The 16,022-nt window shown below is 39.6% G+C and overlaps 1 protein-coding gene across 1 annotated transcript in view; it reads right to left on the bottom strand.

Annotated features, from left to right (window-relative positions):
• Nucleotides 1–1,315: 1,315 nt before the first annotated feature.
• The window catches only part of LOC139715384 (MFS-type efflux pump MSMEG_3705-like), a 29,695-nt gene continuing 14,988 nt past the window's right edge, over nt 1,316–16,022 (bottom strand). The window contains exons 3-7 of the mRNA XM_071626958.1: nt 11,748–12,020; nt 7,019–7,073; nt 5,679–5,867; nt 2,781–3,089; nt 1,316–1,741 (exon numbers count right to left, since the gene is read on the bottom strand). Of these exons, the coding sequence (XP_071483059.1) occupies nt 1,316–1,741; nt 2,781–3,089; nt 5,679–5,867; nt 7,019–7,073; nt 11,748–12,020 (1,252 nt within the window). The remainder of the gene's footprint in view (nt 1,742–2,780; nt 3,090–5,678; nt 5,868–7,018; nt 7,074–11,747; nt 12,021–16,022) is intronic.

Here is a 16,022-nt window from a genome sequence, read left to right as displayed (position 1 = left end):
TTTACTATCATACGGCATAGCATTTTAAAAATACATCTTCACAGACACAAAAGGCAGCAATATCTATTGGCAGAATAATGCAGCAAATCTTTCAAACTTTCAAGCAGTCTTTGATGATAGAGATTTTGAGATAGCAAAAGAAAAGAAAAAGTCTATGGTCCCTCTCTGTTGCCTGCTTAGTACAAAGATCTTATACCAAGACAGAAAATTAAGATTTCTTGCTCCATCTACATTTTGCACTTACTGGAATGTACTACATGAGGTAAACACCTACCTGTGAAAAAGAATGTGTTTGCCCATTATTTATAAAGCCAGATTAAAGATTTGGTGACAAACTGCATTGCTCGCACTGCTTCAACCTGGGATCTCTCTGGCCTGCTCGTGTTTCCATTCTTCAGTGGAAATACATGCTTACGGCAAGTGATGGGAAGGAGTTTTCAGGACCCAGCCTCTGGCTTTGAAACACACTTGGAATATTTCCCTGAGCCTACGAACCCATCCCCCAGGGGATCATGAGATTTCTCCCAAAACTTGGCACACTGGTAATGCCGTTTGCTGTCTGTGATTATTACCCCCACAAAGGAAGGAGGAGGTTTAACCCGTTGAGGACGAGTCCCGACTATACTCGGGCAGGTGTCTATGGGAAATGCGTGATGTAACAAAATCAGTCAGTCCTCAACAGGTTAAGGTCCTTGGTACCATGTCCTCCCCTTCCCTGTCAGCAGGACTGTCACTGCCCCTCCCCCACCGCCATATCCATGACAAAACACATGAGGGCGCCCCCACCTGATTTGAGAGGAATGGCACAAACAGGAATACCAAGACAGGGATATGTACCTGTAAGAGGACAATGCAAAATTAACTCCATGACCAGAAAGTTACAGGTTCGCAGACAGAAATGCACCAATACCATAGCACAATGTCATAAGTGGACACTTTAGAACTAATATGCCATTGAAATATATAACAGCATTAAAGCCCTTTTCCTTCTCAAGTGAAAGGCTTTCTCTGTCAATTTTTACCACTGTTGCTTTGATTCTTTCAGTGTCTTTTTTGTTGTTGTTGTAGAGTTGGACACAATGTCCCTTTATAATAGGCGCATCTGAATTTCAGCTAAAATATCAGATGCCAAAACTAATTACAGATATCACAGAAACAGATATCAGAATTGTAATTCTCATTGCACACAATTAATTCATTAAAGCTGTCGTATATGACATTTTACATTGTGCCCTTTTGCAAATATATGACAAACAAACAGACATGGACATAAAGATATTATTTAGGTATATATGTGCATCAAATAATTGTGCCACTAAGACATGCTTGTTGTTTCCTTGTCGATGAGCGGAGCTCTTTCAGATTCCTGGTGAACTCGAAGGGGCTCGTCGGGGTCGATCCCTCCCCTCCTCTGCTTGATGGTCAGTGCCAGGATGGCCAGGAGGATCATCAGCGTTCCTCCGACCACCATGCCCGTGCCGAACCACAGGAGGGCGGCCCGGAACCCGATGGCCTCCGTGATGGGCGAGATGGCCACCATGACGCTGCCCCCCAGCACGTCCATGACGCAGAAGAAGAGGGCATAGACCACTGTCCGGATGTTCTGGGAGACAATGTCGGCCATGGCGGACAAGCCGATGCCCAACCAGCCGTCTCCGGCGACAATGGACAATCCGCCGGTGATGAGATTAAAGGGGAGATCCAGTGTGATAAAGAGGATGTAGAGCGGAATCTGGATTATCTGTAGACACAATACAACCAAACAAACAAACAAATTAACAATCGAACAAACATTGGACATCACATTTCACAGGAAATGAGATGAAGCTATTAGCTTGTTTCCAAAGCAGACCAAATACTGCAGAGTTTGAGATTACTGTGGGTACATGTTAAAACAAAATTTACAGAAATCAATTACGAAATATTGGACCATGGCAGTATCTATCGTGCCAGAGTAGATTTTATTTGAAGCTTGTTAGTTGCATGTTTTCCAATACTACTGCTAAGGCACATATAATATGTCGATCATCATGTACCAGCAACTTTCTACCTACAGTTGTAGCCACTACTGAATGGGGAGGGCACTTAAGGAATAAAAGTCATGTACACAAAATTTTATTACTTCACACCTTTTATTTTAAAATATTCCACATCAAATCATATCCTGGCACATCCCATCAGCAAGACTAGTTTCTGGGTAGAGCCTTTCAACATACAATCTCAAATGGAGGAAGATTAACTTCTAGCCCCTCTGAGAGTGAAAAGTTTATTCCATAACTTACAGGGCTGGTGTGACATTTTTAATTCACATACAGATGAAAACAAAAAACAAAAAACAAGAACCCCTAAATCAACTTCATACAAGTGTATTCCTGAAAGACATAAACAGATCTAATACAAATATTTGTAGTTTCTGTTGCATCCTGTTTGAACTGAGTCATTGTGTCATTTAAAAACAAACCAAACCATCAAAAGACAAACAAACAAACATACAAACAAACAAACATACAAACAAACAAACAAACAAAAAACATGGTGGCTATAAGAATCTTCCGGATTCTTTTACAGGGCACAATTTGAACCACATTTGCTATGGCTTCTGAGCTGCCAATCCCAGGCAGATGACATCATGATGCTTGCTGCACTTTTCTATTGGGTTAGGGTTAGGATTAGGTTCAGGATTAGGATTAGGGTTAGGGTCAGGGGAAGGGTCTGAAGTACAAATGTAATTGCCCTAGACCCGTCTGGACTAACCATCATCCCACCACACCCCCTTTTACCTCCAGAATGACAATGACCGACAGTCTTCCCCTGGCGCCGAACCGCCTCCCCACAAGGTCGCTCAGGAAGCCTCCCATGACATAGGAGGCGATGCCGGCGACCGGGAGCATCCAGCTCAGGATGGCGTCCGTCTGGAAGGAGGGGTAGTACTCCCCGAAGTAGTTGTTGAGGTTGTAGCTCAGCGTGTACTGGTAGCCCATCTTGCAGGCAAAGGCAAGGAATATGGGCGAGAGAATGATCCACGGCTGAGGGGTCAGTGCATTCCAGATGTCCTTGAAGGACCTAGGAAGAGCTGCCACTCCATCTCTCTGTTCGAAGACAAAATAAATGGGCAAAATAAAAGCCAAAGATTCATCGTAAACCCCTAACTCTTGATCAGTCATCAAATTCAACATCCATATATGCTTGATATCACCTTGATGGGGATGTAAACCTACATCACTGAGACATAAAAAAAAAAGATTCATCTGATTGTAATATCAACTGGGTATATGTTCATTTTGTCACAGTCAGTTGTAAATTACCTGTTCTTGATGAGAAGAAGCTGACAGATCCAGTAGGCGAAAGTCTCATCAAAGAACACGTAATTTGCAACTGAGTCTGATAAAATGAACATCTACCCAGTTGATATTCCAATCAGATGAATCTTTTTAGTGATAAACAAGAAATAAAGTTTGAAAATTTCTATATCATTTGAAAAGCTACCAACATCTGTAGTTTACTATGCAAAATATACAAAAACAGCATACTGATGCACAGTGAAATAAACAACAACAACAACATAATATGCAAAGATCATAACATAAAGTGGGGAATACTTCACCTATCACACATGCTTTAATGATCTGATAAAAACACATATTCTTTAAACATTAAAAAAGATGTTTTCATATTTTGGGTGATGAAAAAAAAATCATACTTAATTTTTGCAAGAAGATACTAGTTTGCAGCTCAACACATCCATTCTCCAAAACAAAGAAGGAAAGAAAGAAAAATATGAATAAACTGCAAAATACCAAGCACCACAAAAGATGCACTTTCATTCTCACTATATAGATGAAATTGCTCACCGCACAAAACAAATGCATCCCCTATATAAAGATAGATGGGGCGTCTACGTATTCTTAATCTGGGGTCTGAAAGTCAAAACAATGAGGGCGCTGTCACCAAAACTAAGAGTGGCTGCGTTGATCCAACTCCTTAATCAATCAACTCAAATGGCCATCTGTTTAGAAGTGCTGCTATTCGAATGGACAAAAAGAATGAAATGCTGCCGCTGTGGTGGGGAACACTGTTGAAGCTCAGCATCCCTATGATTCTATGTTGGGGATTATAACATGTAAAAAAAAAAAACAACAACAACCAGAAAAGCACATTGAGAGTGCAGATCTCATCCAAGCAGGTACTTTCCACCAATGATCTTGCTCTTCCATAGAGATCAGCGATTTCCAACCATACGTACATGAGGCCTATGCATGCTGAAAAATCGCTCATTTCCCAATATAGAAGACGTCATAAGCAGCTGTGCGGTGCAACCTAGCAGAAACTAGAGCAAGCACTTTGGTGCACGTATGAAAACCTAAAAAATGCGCAGTTTGAACTCCCAGGTTCATTGACCCTACCTGCTAAAATATAAAAATCCTTCATAAAATCCATAAAATTTTCCAGATCACTACCAAAATTTAAACATCTGTTCCTTGTATCATTCTCTATCTTTCCTGCAAGTTTCATCCAAATCTGTGCTCAACTTTCTGAGTTATTTTGCACACAGACAAACAAACAAACAAACAAACAAACAAACAAACCAACAAATCAACGCTGATGAAACCATAACCTCCTCCCTTGGCGGAGGTAACAACAACAAAAGCAAAATGTCGCTGGGGCGATAAGACCTCGTATCTACAAAATGTCCAATGTTCAGGAGAGCCAAAAACCATGGGTCAAAGCACTGTGGCGAATGGGACAGCCTTTCCTTTGGCATGCCGTGGTGGCTTCATTTCTGGAGTAAGACAGTTGGGATTCGGACAGGACATCACTTAACCCATTATTTGACCAATAATCCAAATAAGTCATTTTCACCAAAATTGCAGATACAAGGTCTTATCACCCTAGCGACGAAAACAACTTATCAGGAAATCTAATTAATGCCCTCAATAAAAAGAAGAAATATGACACAGCAGTTTCAGTTCTGTTTATAAAGGTTGGACATATTCGGCTATCACTCTTATCACTAATCATGCTATCAGTTGACATTTGACAACCTTGGAAAATACAAGACACTTTAATACACAAATGTACAAGGAATTTTAAAAATGTAGACAATCATATCCACCTTGCCTACAAAAGGATGTAGCATTATAGTCTTTAGCAGTCATCACACTTGTGATAGGCACACATGTATATCTATTAAAAGCAGCTTGTGTTTTTTTTTTCAAAATAGGACCTTCAATCATTAACAGCAGCAGACTTACTAAGAGTCTAGCACTAGATATGGACGTTGAGCTGTACATAGAGTAACATACAGAAATGTGCTGTGTCTTTGTCACTTGCTTCACACAAAATAATGGCATGCCAACAACACAAAACAAAACAAAAAATCTACACTTAGTACCATAAAGCTTCTACAGATAATACATTATATTTTGGTGTTTAATACTGTACAGTGGACTGTCGTTATAACATAGTCCTCGGAACTGGCAGTTTCCTTTCGTTATATCAGAATTTCCTTACAACCAAACAAATAAACAATGAAAATACATAGAGCCAGTAATGTTGCGATCTGACTTTATATTTCGTTATAACCGTGTTCGTTTTAACGGGAATGCACTGTACTTCTACTTAAATATCACACATCAGCTCAGATGTGATGCAACAATAACGGACTAGTAAGGGCTTACGTCGTTTGTTGCCGGTGGATTTTTGACTGTCAACAGGGTGAGAATACCCAGTACAGCGCCCCCTATGCCAGCACTGATGTAGGACCACCTCCAGCCTATAAGCTCCACAAGTGCAATGAATGCATACGACAGGCCATATCCGGCATATGATCCGCTAGTGGCAAGACCTATGGCAAGCCCGCGTTGAGTCTGTGAATGCAATCAGAGAGTATTAAAAGTGCATTGCGGTTTAGTGGATGGGGTTTTCGGACTTTAAAAAAAACAATTCAGGGTTCAAATCCTGCGGAGAGCTTACATCCACTGACCAGCTGATTAACATGTCTCTTTTGAATCAAGGTACAATGTACAAGAAAGGGTCATGAATAATGCTGCACCAATATTGATAGCTGGTTGCTCAGAAATAATAAAGCTTACACTGAAGAGGCTACTCATTATCATCACTGGTACATCAATATTAAACTCATCTATGATAATTGCTTAATAACCAGCTTTACGCTTTTAATCCATTGAGAACAAGTCTTGAGTACACTCAGGCAAGTGTCTGTGGGAAATGCGTGTTGTAGCAACAGCAGGCCATTTCCCATAGACACCTGCCCGAGTATACTCGAAACTTGTCCTCAACAGGTAAAAGATGATTACAATAAGAGAGATAGAAGGTGCACTTTTATAGAAAAGAGAGAAAAGAGGATTTAAAGATTAGGGCCACTCAGGTATACTGTCAGAGACTCCAACTCTCCCATTTTCGACGGGAGATCTCCCGCCGAAAACCCAGTTTTGCAAAATCTCCCGTTCTCCCGCTGGAGATTTGATTTCTCCCGCCCTGGCTCTGTGTCTCCTGGTGGAGAGGATTTCTTACTTATTGCTATCGTATGTTGAAAAAATAAGCCTTAGATAGCACCAGAGAACATCTAGAACCCTAGGAACTTTGCGCTTCGCGCACATCAACTTGGAGTCTCCCGTTTGCTAGGGGTTTCGGGCGGGAGAATCTCCAGATCAGAAGGTGCTTGGGGTTGGAGTCTCTGTACTGTGCAGAAATACCAGTTGATTCAAATATACTCTAAATCCATATCCCAATGAAGGCAATACTTGTCTGAAAGTATGGTCCAGAGAAAAAGTGCCAATAACTTGATTTTGGATTTGATTTAAGCCGCCAAATTTTGACAGTACATACAGAAATGATTACTCTCCAAGGTAAGACAGACTTTCAAAGAACTTTGAGTCAGTCTACCCTGACGAAATAATATTTCATTTCAGTCCATTGCAGAGAATCCTAATCTGCCACTTCTTGTGGGTTTGGAGTTGGGCTGTCACACTGTATTATGTGATGTTTTTGCACTCACCGGAGGGAAGAAGGAAACCAAGATGCTGATTGAAAACGGGTTAAACGGCGCCTGACTGATGAAAGAAAAAAACAAAAACAAAAACATGTATCAATGAGAAATGAACAGATTGAAACTGCAGGGTGGTATGAAACAAGAGGAGCAACTCATGCATCAAGACAAGGCAGACATACATTGAAGCAGGTAGACTGACTACGAATTAATTTACCTAAATCTTTCTTCTTCTCTTTTTTTTTGATAAGGAAAATGAATAAAATAAAGACAGTGTCTTTGTAGCACTTTGTCAACTAACAAAGTGCATGTGGTCTATTTCTGTCCGCATAGAAACAGTTCCTGTTAAAATTGCAAATTCAACACCAGGTCTAAGTTTCTAAATACAAAGAGTAAAACAACTTGGTGAAACTGAATATCAGGTTTTTCACATAGTCATTACAGGTAGATTCTTCAGAACTGAGTATTTAAAAGGTAAAACAGTTCTGGTAATGGTTTGAGAACCCATCTTGTGCCATTTCATATTTCCTTGCAATATATCGTTAAAGTAAGGGTCTATTTTAAGAAACTTTACCTGGCTGAAATGATTTGCCAGGACAATGAGTAGTTTTGGAGTATTTTGAGATTACAAGTATAGAATAATAAAAGTTGGTATCCCAACATTTATTCCATGGAGGATCCAGGCTAACTCAGACTCGGGGACAACTCGGCTCTATTTCAGACAATTTACACGCAGTTCTTGAACGCCATATTTTCATTTGGTATGTGCTCTTCACCAAAAGGATCTGTAGCTTGTTTATTCTAAAAATATAACACAAACCCGCCTAATTCTTACCTCAAATATGCCATAAATACTGCAGTTTTGAATGTTGTGACCGTCTCGTCGATTTTGAATCTCAGTTTTAAAATAGCGCGATTTTAGTGCGTGCGTTCCGTTTTCTTCGCACTGCTAAAAAGCGAACCTTGCGATCGGCACCCCCTCCCCTCCATAGTAATACACGTGAATTTCACAGCATAGGTAATACACGTGAATTTCACAGGCCATAGGTAATACACGTGAATTTCACAGCCACGCATCGTTACTGAGCGGATGTGTAATTTTTAGCTTGGTTTGTTTGAGTTTGATTTTCGTTTCTTCGTTTTTATTGTCTTTATAGCTAATGACACTTAATCCCGCGTGTACCTTTTCGTTCTATACGCAAACAGCCATGATACCCAGGGTGCCGATGGGAAGGTGCCCTGCCGATAGGTGGTGCCCCAACCATACAACTGTACAATTCACAGGCAGAACTCGGTCCTGCCATCGAAGTGAGGATGAGTTGTCCCTGAGTCTGAATTAGCCTGATCCTGATAGGGTATTAAAGTTCTGAGACTGCGACTCCGGCAAACCTTTTTGGTTATAATTATTTCATATTTTCAGCATTACATAATGAATATCTTGTTATTACAGCATCATTTAACACATTTCTTAATCATACGTGTACATTTTGGAGCAAAATTTGACAGTTTTGCAGGTGTATGAGAACTATGTTTTACCTCTAACTTGTCTAATTTAGGCAAATGAAAGTCACTGGAATGACTCTCAGAAGTTTGCACTCTTGTAGAAGCTATTATGGAAGGGCTGAAAATCATATTTCTTTGAAAAAAGAAGACAGAAGAGATTATGATCATTCATTACACTTTAAAGGTGAGAAGCAGCAACCTGTAGCATGTTGGGTGCAGCACAAAACATAGTGACCTTTCAACAGAATTTCAGAAATATCACATGTTCATGTGAATACCTTTCAAGCACAATACTACAAAAAGCTTATTCTCTTCCTTTATGCTTCTCATCGCAGCATAAAATGTGACCCTGCACCTCAAAACAAACAAAAAGTCGCCAGACATGAATTTTTAGTTAAGCCTATATTCTGAAAGAGCAGACTTCAAGCTTTAAAATGATGTATAACTCAAATCAAATGGACTCTCCTAACCTATCTAAATATTGTAAAGAAAGCACAAACTCGGGAAAAGTGTGAACTGAGAAAAGAGGCTCTGAAGTACAGTGTCTATTCAAGCGCTTAATCTTTACCAAACTGTGCTGGCTGTGCGATGAATGGGACAAAAAACAGGAAGTAAACCACCAGAGTAACAACAATGAAGAGATTATTAGATTAAACTGAAATTAAGCATGCCTCATGAACTCATTCTGTCCATAATCAATGCCAACTTTCAAAGCAGTAGCACTATCCTTTCAAAAGTTATTAGAGTTGAAAGTGAAGAGTGTGGACAAGGTTTTTTAGAAATGAAAAAGGGATTCGAAAGACACACCTAATCACACTATTCTACCAAAAATGTTCGAGATAAACTACTTAAAAATAACACTTTCCTGCCCGTTTTATGATACTAAATTTTAGCACAATGTAAAAGAAGACCAGTTCTTTCAGAAAATATGAAAAAGTCAAGTTCGGCTAGGTTGACCCATTTCACTTATTTTCAGTCCTCACGCAAAATCAGTGTGTGCGACTTTATGTTCGTTTTGAGGTGCACGGTCACAAATGATGTTTCCGTCAAATCTGTACTTAGAAGCAGATTCATACCTCAAATCTGAACCAGATATATAAAGGGGCAGATCTGATAATTCAGGAAATTCATGCACTCCATTTAAAAATTGGCCTTCCCAGAAAATTCTTCCCGCAAAATCATGTTAACCCTACTGCAGTTGTTAATATGAAAACTATGTCTGGAAGCTTATTGCATGATTGGGTAGGCAAATCATTATGATAAATAATCACTGTATTCAAAATAACAGTGTTGGAATTGGCCAAGGACGACAATCATATTACAACTGGTTGTTATTTCTATACTTGTTGACATAGTCCCACCATCTACACGATACAATCTATTCAAAACTCACGAAGCTTACCTGCTTGCATTCCATTTACCGGTAAATGTTTTCTGAGTCTAGGCTTTCAAAGGTATAGAATAGGGTAACTGTTTCCCTTGTGAATAGCTACTAGGTGAATAACAAATTTATATAACTGCGTATTTGGTTGATTAATGTATTTGTGGGCAAAGCTGTAAACTACAATGTACTCGGCAATGAATCTAAGACCCCGTTTACAGTGCGGGGCTGGGCCGAGCCGCAGCCGAGCTGCAGCCGAGCCCGGCCTCAATTGTGGGGCCGAGCCCCACAATTCTGTCCATTTACAGTGCCGGGCTCGGCCCGGGCTTTTAATTCAAACCTTTCAATATTTTGTCGTAGTGGCGCTCTGCTTGTAAACAAATGCAATTTGGTATAGTCTGGTTTCCAGACCCTTTGCCAACTGGACTCCGCTACTAGTTTTCGACGTTGAGGGGGTTAATATCCTGAATAGCGAAACAGTACGGGCAGAGGGTATGGAAGCCAGACTAAATTTGGTACAGCATTTGGCCAAGTTTGCGTTTACAGTGAGAAAAGGCCGGGCTCGGCCGCGGCCGAGACTACCTCCAGAGCTTGGCCTTTTGCGCGTTTACAGTGCCGAGCGCGGCCTTTTCACTCACTGTAAACAGGGTCTACAATGCAATATCATGTTGGCTTATGCTTGTTTCAAATAAGAATGCACTATTGTATAAAGGGCGAGGGGTATAGAACCAGCACAATTCAGGATTATGTTTATAGGCTCTAGCACATATCTTTACTCAAATTTCATCATTAAACCAACATAATACTTCTGCAATAAACTTATCTGTATCATGTGAAATAATTTTAATGCTTTGGGCGTGAATTCACAGCATACATGTTTTTTCTGTAGGTAATTTCAGCAAGAAAGTTTATTTACTTCAATGAGTAGTTATTACATATTGTCAACATACGATATATTTTGGATCTACATGTAGTGATTGAGAGTTACAAGTTTGCTGTAGCAATAGCTTGGCCAGGTTCATGTGGTAAAACAATGCATGTTTTGATTTATGCAAATTATTCCCAAAATAAAGGCTCTGGTAAAGTCAATTTGCATTCATTGCAGTATTGATACTGTTGGTCTTTCTAAATAAAGGAAAAATAATATGTAATATCAAACAAAGCTGCAAAAAGAGCTCTATGTTTGCAAAATAAAATGACTTACTGGAAAAAGGGTTGAATGTAGTTATTTGTTTTTTCCAACTCATGTCCCTTCCGGTATAAAAGAATTCTGCCACTTTAAATAAACACAACATCCCTCAGACTTCATGTGGAAATGAGTCTTGGAATGGGAATGGCATGTGAATAATTATAACATTTCAAATGCCACTACCCCGCCCCCCCCCCCCCCCCCCACCATCAGCAATTATGATGTAAGTATTTTCTTCATACTTTTGTGTTGTTATATATTCACTCCATTCTGTACAGGAACAAGGTGAGTCCTGTAGAAAGGCTCACTGGGGATTTCACAATCTTATCGAGAACGGATGAATTCAGCTGATTAACAAGTTACTTTTCACAAAAGCTCAACATGCACGACTCTTTACCCTGATATTGATTATTAAAAAAGAAAGATAATTAATAATAACAATAATAGTGTTAATAATAATAAAAATAATAGTGATAATAATACTAATACTAATAATAATAATGGTAATAATAACAATAATAATAACCTGACTACTTGCGAGGCATAGTGGAAGAGATGTTGGCTGTAAATTGATTCATTTTCTGTCTCTGTAACCAATGCCTTTGGGGTGAGTCAAAAGACTAAGTAAGGATGCAGAACATAGTTTGCTACATGTAAATGCTTACAAGAATCCAAGCATGAAGCGCCACACAGTGACTTCCACCAGCGTGTGGGCGAAGCCGGTGCACAGGATGGTGACGCTCCAGAGAAAGGTGATGACCCCGACGACGTTCTTGCGGTTGATGTTGCCCACCTCGGCGAGGATTGTCACGGGAACCCCGAGGAGGCCCAGGACGATGATGAAGACCGGTCCGGCCAGGATCTCAAACTCTATACCGGTGCCTGTGTAATACCATCGACACAGGGTGACATTGTTGAAAGAGGTCTGGTTGATGCACCTGCAGTTCAAGAAGAGATTTCACGTCATAAAATCAACGATTCTGGTTCCCCACCAAATAGTAAAGCTGCGTTTACACCATGTTTCCAGCCACCACGGCAGCCCCATTTCAGGCCACCATGGACAAAACGAGATGGACTTGAAACAAATCCTTGAGACGGAATAGGCAAACGCGACGGGCCGTGATTGTGGTGGATGCTGTGTCAGATTTTTAGACTGCCAAAAAATTTGCCACAGCAGTCCCGGTGCAAAAGAGGAATCATGTATGCAGTGATAAAACGGGGTGAACATAATAGGCCGTAACAAAACTTGGGGGCTGTCTGTAGCAGGACGCGACTGAAAATATTGATAGTCTAGCCTGACCAGACACAGTGAGAACAGCGTCTGATAGCAACATATGTTCACCAGGGCGAGGACTGAATCGAAGACGACTAAAATACGAAGGGGGGAAAACAGGAGTAATGTCTCATCTACCCACGGCGCACTACATTTCGGGCAAATGGGGCTGCCGTGGCCACCAGGAAGATGGTGTAAATGCAGCTTTAAAGGTAGTCTCTGAAGTTAGCAGCAGCCTAGGGCAGCCTTTTCACACGGCATAACAGGACAGAATACAGCAAAGTTGATCAAATCCAATCAAGTTCTGAAACCATATATGTCTGCAGGAAAGATGGTCTGGGATTTGAGAAGTAGCATTTTGTTGATACGAAAGTTAATCACTGCAGGTCATCGCCTGCTAATGCAAACAAACCAGCCGACCTGATCGACTGATCACCACCAATAAACACTGCACAACATGCTCATTAGCGATGTAATAACATGTGTTATGGAGTGACTCAGATACACTAAAGGTGCTTTAAATATATTATATTAACATTCTTTATGATCGACTTGTGGTGCTTAATTGGTACTCGGTTAAAGTTCCTTGCAAATATTCGGCCACTGAAGTTTCAACTGCATTTGCCAAAGAGTGGATGGTTTATAAAGAAGAATTATACAGATTGAATGTAAAGATCATTTCAGGGCCACATGAACATGGTATTCAAAAGTGTGTGCTGTTTATTGAAGGAAAAATTTGAGTAGGTGGCACGAGCAGTATAAAGAAACAAGCGATATATACTTTGTTTTTCTTCCCAAGATGGCTTTAAAAATGTTTTCAGGAAGTTCCAAAATGTGAGTGAGGGAAGGGGTAAGGTAGAAGCTAAATACACTGTAGCACTTTTAAGCTGTAAATCATATGATCTGGTGTATTTTAAAGGGACTGTACAGTACTGGTTGAGGTAGGGATTCATGTTTTGAACATTCCTAAGTAAGATAATGAGAAACCTCTTATTAAATATGAAAGAGCATGCAATTTTAAGAAGGATTCAACGTTTATTTGATGAAAATTGGTTTTGAAATGGCTGAGATATCAAAAAAAGTGATAATAATAAAAGGCGACAGGCCACGCCTTTTATTTGGATCTCTTTGTTTCACCTTGTTTTTGGATATCTCAGCCATTTCAAAACTGATTTTCATCAAATAAATTTTTGATGCCCCTTAGAATTGCATGCTCTTTGACATCTCATAGAGTGGTTTCTGAATATCTCGCAAAACGTTAAATGCTAAATCCTCACCTCGACGAGAACTGTACACACCCTTTTAACATTTTGGCTTATTCTGACAGTAATTGTCTCAAAATGACAATCTTTTGGTGGTTGGAAACAATCATTATTTATTTTTTTTTGTATGTGTGTGTGTATGTGTGTGCATGTGTCTGTTTTGGAGGTTTTATGAAGCATGAGAAAAAGCTCGACAGGCATGTACGCATGAGGAAGAGTCATAAATTCATATCCATGCCTATAGTCATTGTGTGAAACTTGATGTGTATGCTAATGCACTTATAAATGCATGGCTTAATTCGAACGTGTGTCTGTGTGCCTTTTGCTACAAAATTCACAATGTGAAATAAATCATATGGTATGTATCTCATATCTCTGGATGATGTGTTTGATCCTACTGCTGTTTAGTTACTCACACATACACTGTACATATATTCAGGCACACATTCTTTCTAGGCCTACAAGTTTTCTCGATATTGCTCATACGTTTGTGCATGTTTGTACTCTCACAACCCCAAATGGGGTTGGCAGTCAATTCAAAATCTGATAGATCTCTATAAACTTTGCCAAATTTGAGTTGGTCATAACCATCAGACAACCCACACATCCTCCATCAAGACCTTTTCAAAATGGAATGCAGATTGTCTGTACAGGAGTCTGCTCACTGGGCCTATTGTCCAGCCAGCTCTTTCATAATCCTGATTTACACTTTGCAGTGATGATTAGAATTGGGCCCTGTAGAACCACCATCAAAAGACAGAGATCTCCTACTGTATTACTTCTCTAGTGATTGTTCTTGTCAAGCTTAGTGAAAATTCAGCCCCCCCCCCCCCCCCCCCCCCATTTTTGGGAAGAAGATAAAAAAAAATATGAAAACTAGCACACAATCACTCAGGTTAGCTTAAATATCCTTTTAGTTCCTATTAACCATTCGGGCATGCATGCAGGCAGCCAGTAGCAGCAAATCTACACCACACTGAATATGGCACAAAAGATGGAATCACATTCCACAGCTACATGTATTTATGATGGTATTCCTGTTGATTATTCAGGTTTTGTTTACCATTTGCGGCAGTAATTCAAAAAATGTTGGAGTTATCACATTTGATGTACATGTGCACATAGGTTGGTTGTATTAAACATCCTAATTCCTACCATAAAAAAAAATTGTAATGTAGCCTAATACAGGAGATACATGCATGTATTGATCACTATTTCCTCAATAAACCATAACTGTAGACAGTTTATTCTAGAAACAATTTTATTGTAACTTACTATTGTTCACATTTTGTATATTTAACAACACATAACATTTTGTAATTATACTGATTAACATTTTTACACGATTATTTCTATCCATAACTCACATTTCACACTACTTTGAAGCACTAAAGCTGGGTTTTTTTGTTTCTTCTGCAAAATGGTATTAAACTAATGCCTGTAACTTAACTTTGGCATACTTTCAAAAGTCTCATTTTCTTACAATGGATATCATTTTGCCCAATCTAAAATGTATCAGCTTATCAGTCTTGCAAGGTTTGAATGAAGATGACAAGCTCACAGGTTGATTTATTTTGTTTATTGGGGGGGGGGGGGCAGTAGGAACTGTGTACATGTACAATATCTGTACATCCAGTAACTCTGAATTATCCAAACCCACTCGGCAACACCTCAGGAATTGAAAGGACAAGTCCACCTTCATATACATGTGGATTGAGTGAATGCAGCAATATTAGTACATGTAGAACACATTAGTGAAAGTTTGGGGAAAATCGGACAATCCATTCAAAAGTTATGAATTTTAAAAATATCTGCGTAGTCACTGCTGGATGAGAAGTCTACTATAGTGTATGATGTCATATGCCTACAACCACATAAAGAAAATAAAAAGAGAATTTCACAAAACTTTACATTTTGAATAAAGTGCACATTTCTTCGACTTGTTGCTGACATATGTTAAGGGTAATATTATTCCCCCTGCCTTCTGAAAGAATGAAGTCAAGTGTTCTTTTGTTATGCGAGAAAAGTGACAATATGTTGAATTTTCTTTATTCTTTCTTTATATCGTTGTACTCATGTGACATCAAAAGCTACAGTAGTCTTCTCATCCAGCCTTGAGTGAGCAGAAACTTCAAAAATTCATAACTTTTGAACAGATTGTCGGATTTTCCTCAAACTCTCAATGATGTGCTCTACTAATATTGCTGCATTCACTCAACCCACATGTCTATGAAGGTAAACTTGTCCTTTAAAACAGTTCAGAGGAGCTACTACTGTACCAGTAGTATGTGTGCACAATTCCTACCGGCCCACTCAAACCCATGAGTCACATGCATGTTTGCACCAATGCTGGAATACTTATGGTCTATGTGTAATGTGATCACAACTGCCAGCAAAATGAAGCC

Source organism: Diadema antillarum, unplaced genomic scaffold (assembly GCF_040938485.1).
Source record: "Diadema antillarum isolate AM-2024a unplaced genomic scaffold, OU_Dant_1.0 scf00000048, whole genome shotgun sequence".
In the NCBI taxonomy this organism is placed as follows: Eukaryota; Metazoa; Echinodermata; class Echinoidea; order Diadematoida; family Diadematidae; genus Diadema; species Diadema antillarum.
This window is presented reverse-complemented; position numbering and strand designations above follow the sequence as displayed.